Genomic DNA, 831 nt, shown 5'->3' with positions numbered 1-831 from the left:
CTGTTACCGGGATCCGATCTCGGTCCCGTGCCTTGGCCTCTCACGGATCTTCCTTGCTGCGGAGCTTCTGTGGCGTTTGACGTCGCGGTCGTTTCTTCGGCCGTCATTCAACACTCAGCTCAGAACTGGCACGGACTAGGGGAATCCGACTGTCTAATTAAAACAAAGCATTGCGATGGCCCCCAAGAGTGTTGACGCAATGTGATTTCTGCCCAGTGCTCTGAATGTCAACGTGAAGAAATTCAAAAAAGCGCGGGTAAACGGCGGGAGTAACTATGACTCTCTTAAGGCGGTCGCCTGAGGTGTCGGGCCGGCTTGCCGGAACTAGTATCCGAGACCAGCCTTAAAGACCATAGTTAAGCAAGTGATCGCCTCCCAGTTGGATCTCGCCGGGCAATGTCGCCTCAAAAACGATAGCTAAGTGTCACCTCTGTGCCCAACGGTCCTGGGGGTCGCCAGCCCTCTCGACCTTATTACAGTTGGCCCAAAAATTAAAACAAAGCCTCGGATGAAAGAGAATACTGAATTAGCCGACGGGCCCTCTGGCTCTGTCGGCCCAACTGATGTCGGCGATGGTTCGATGGAAGTATCCAACGCTGAACCCCAAGTAGTCTTCCCATGTAGGAAAGAAGGATGTAGCAGGGCATTTCCCACAGTACGAGGACGTGGCGTGCACGAACAACGACAGCACAAGGATTGGAACGATGAGAGATTGGCCTCATCGATAGTAAATATAAAAGCCCCTTGGTCACCAGAGGAGGCAGCCCTCCTGGCACGGCAGGAGGCGCAGCTCTGCATGGCAGGTGTGAAGTTCGCCAACCAAGCACTAAA

The 831-nt window shown here is 53.7% G+C and overlaps 1 protein-coding gene across 1 annotated transcript in view; it reads right to left on the bottom strand.

Annotated features, from left to right (window-relative positions):
* Positions 1 to 354, bottom strand: part of LOC143154441 (uncharacterized) — a 42,442-nt gene extending 42,088 nt beyond the window's left edge. Inside the window, exon 1 of the mRNA XM_076326563.1 lies at positions 339 to 354. Coding sequence (XP_076182678.1) covers positions 339 to 354 — 16 coding nt within the window. The remainder of the gene's footprint in view (positions 1 to 338) is intronic.
* Between the last annotated feature and the right edge of the window lie 477 nt (positions 355 to 831).

The sequence above is a fragment of the Ptiloglossa arizonensis genome, unplaced genomic scaffold (assembly GCF_051014685.1).
Source record: "Ptiloglossa arizonensis isolate GNS036 unplaced genomic scaffold, iyPtiAriz1_principal scaffold0023, whole genome shotgun sequence".
NCBI lineage: Eukaryota > Metazoa > Arthropoda > Insecta > Hymenoptera > Colletidae > Ptiloglossa > Ptiloglossa arizonensis.
The sequence above is the reverse complement of the archived record's forward strand: the minus strand, read 5'-3'. Positions and strand labels throughout refer to the sequence as shown.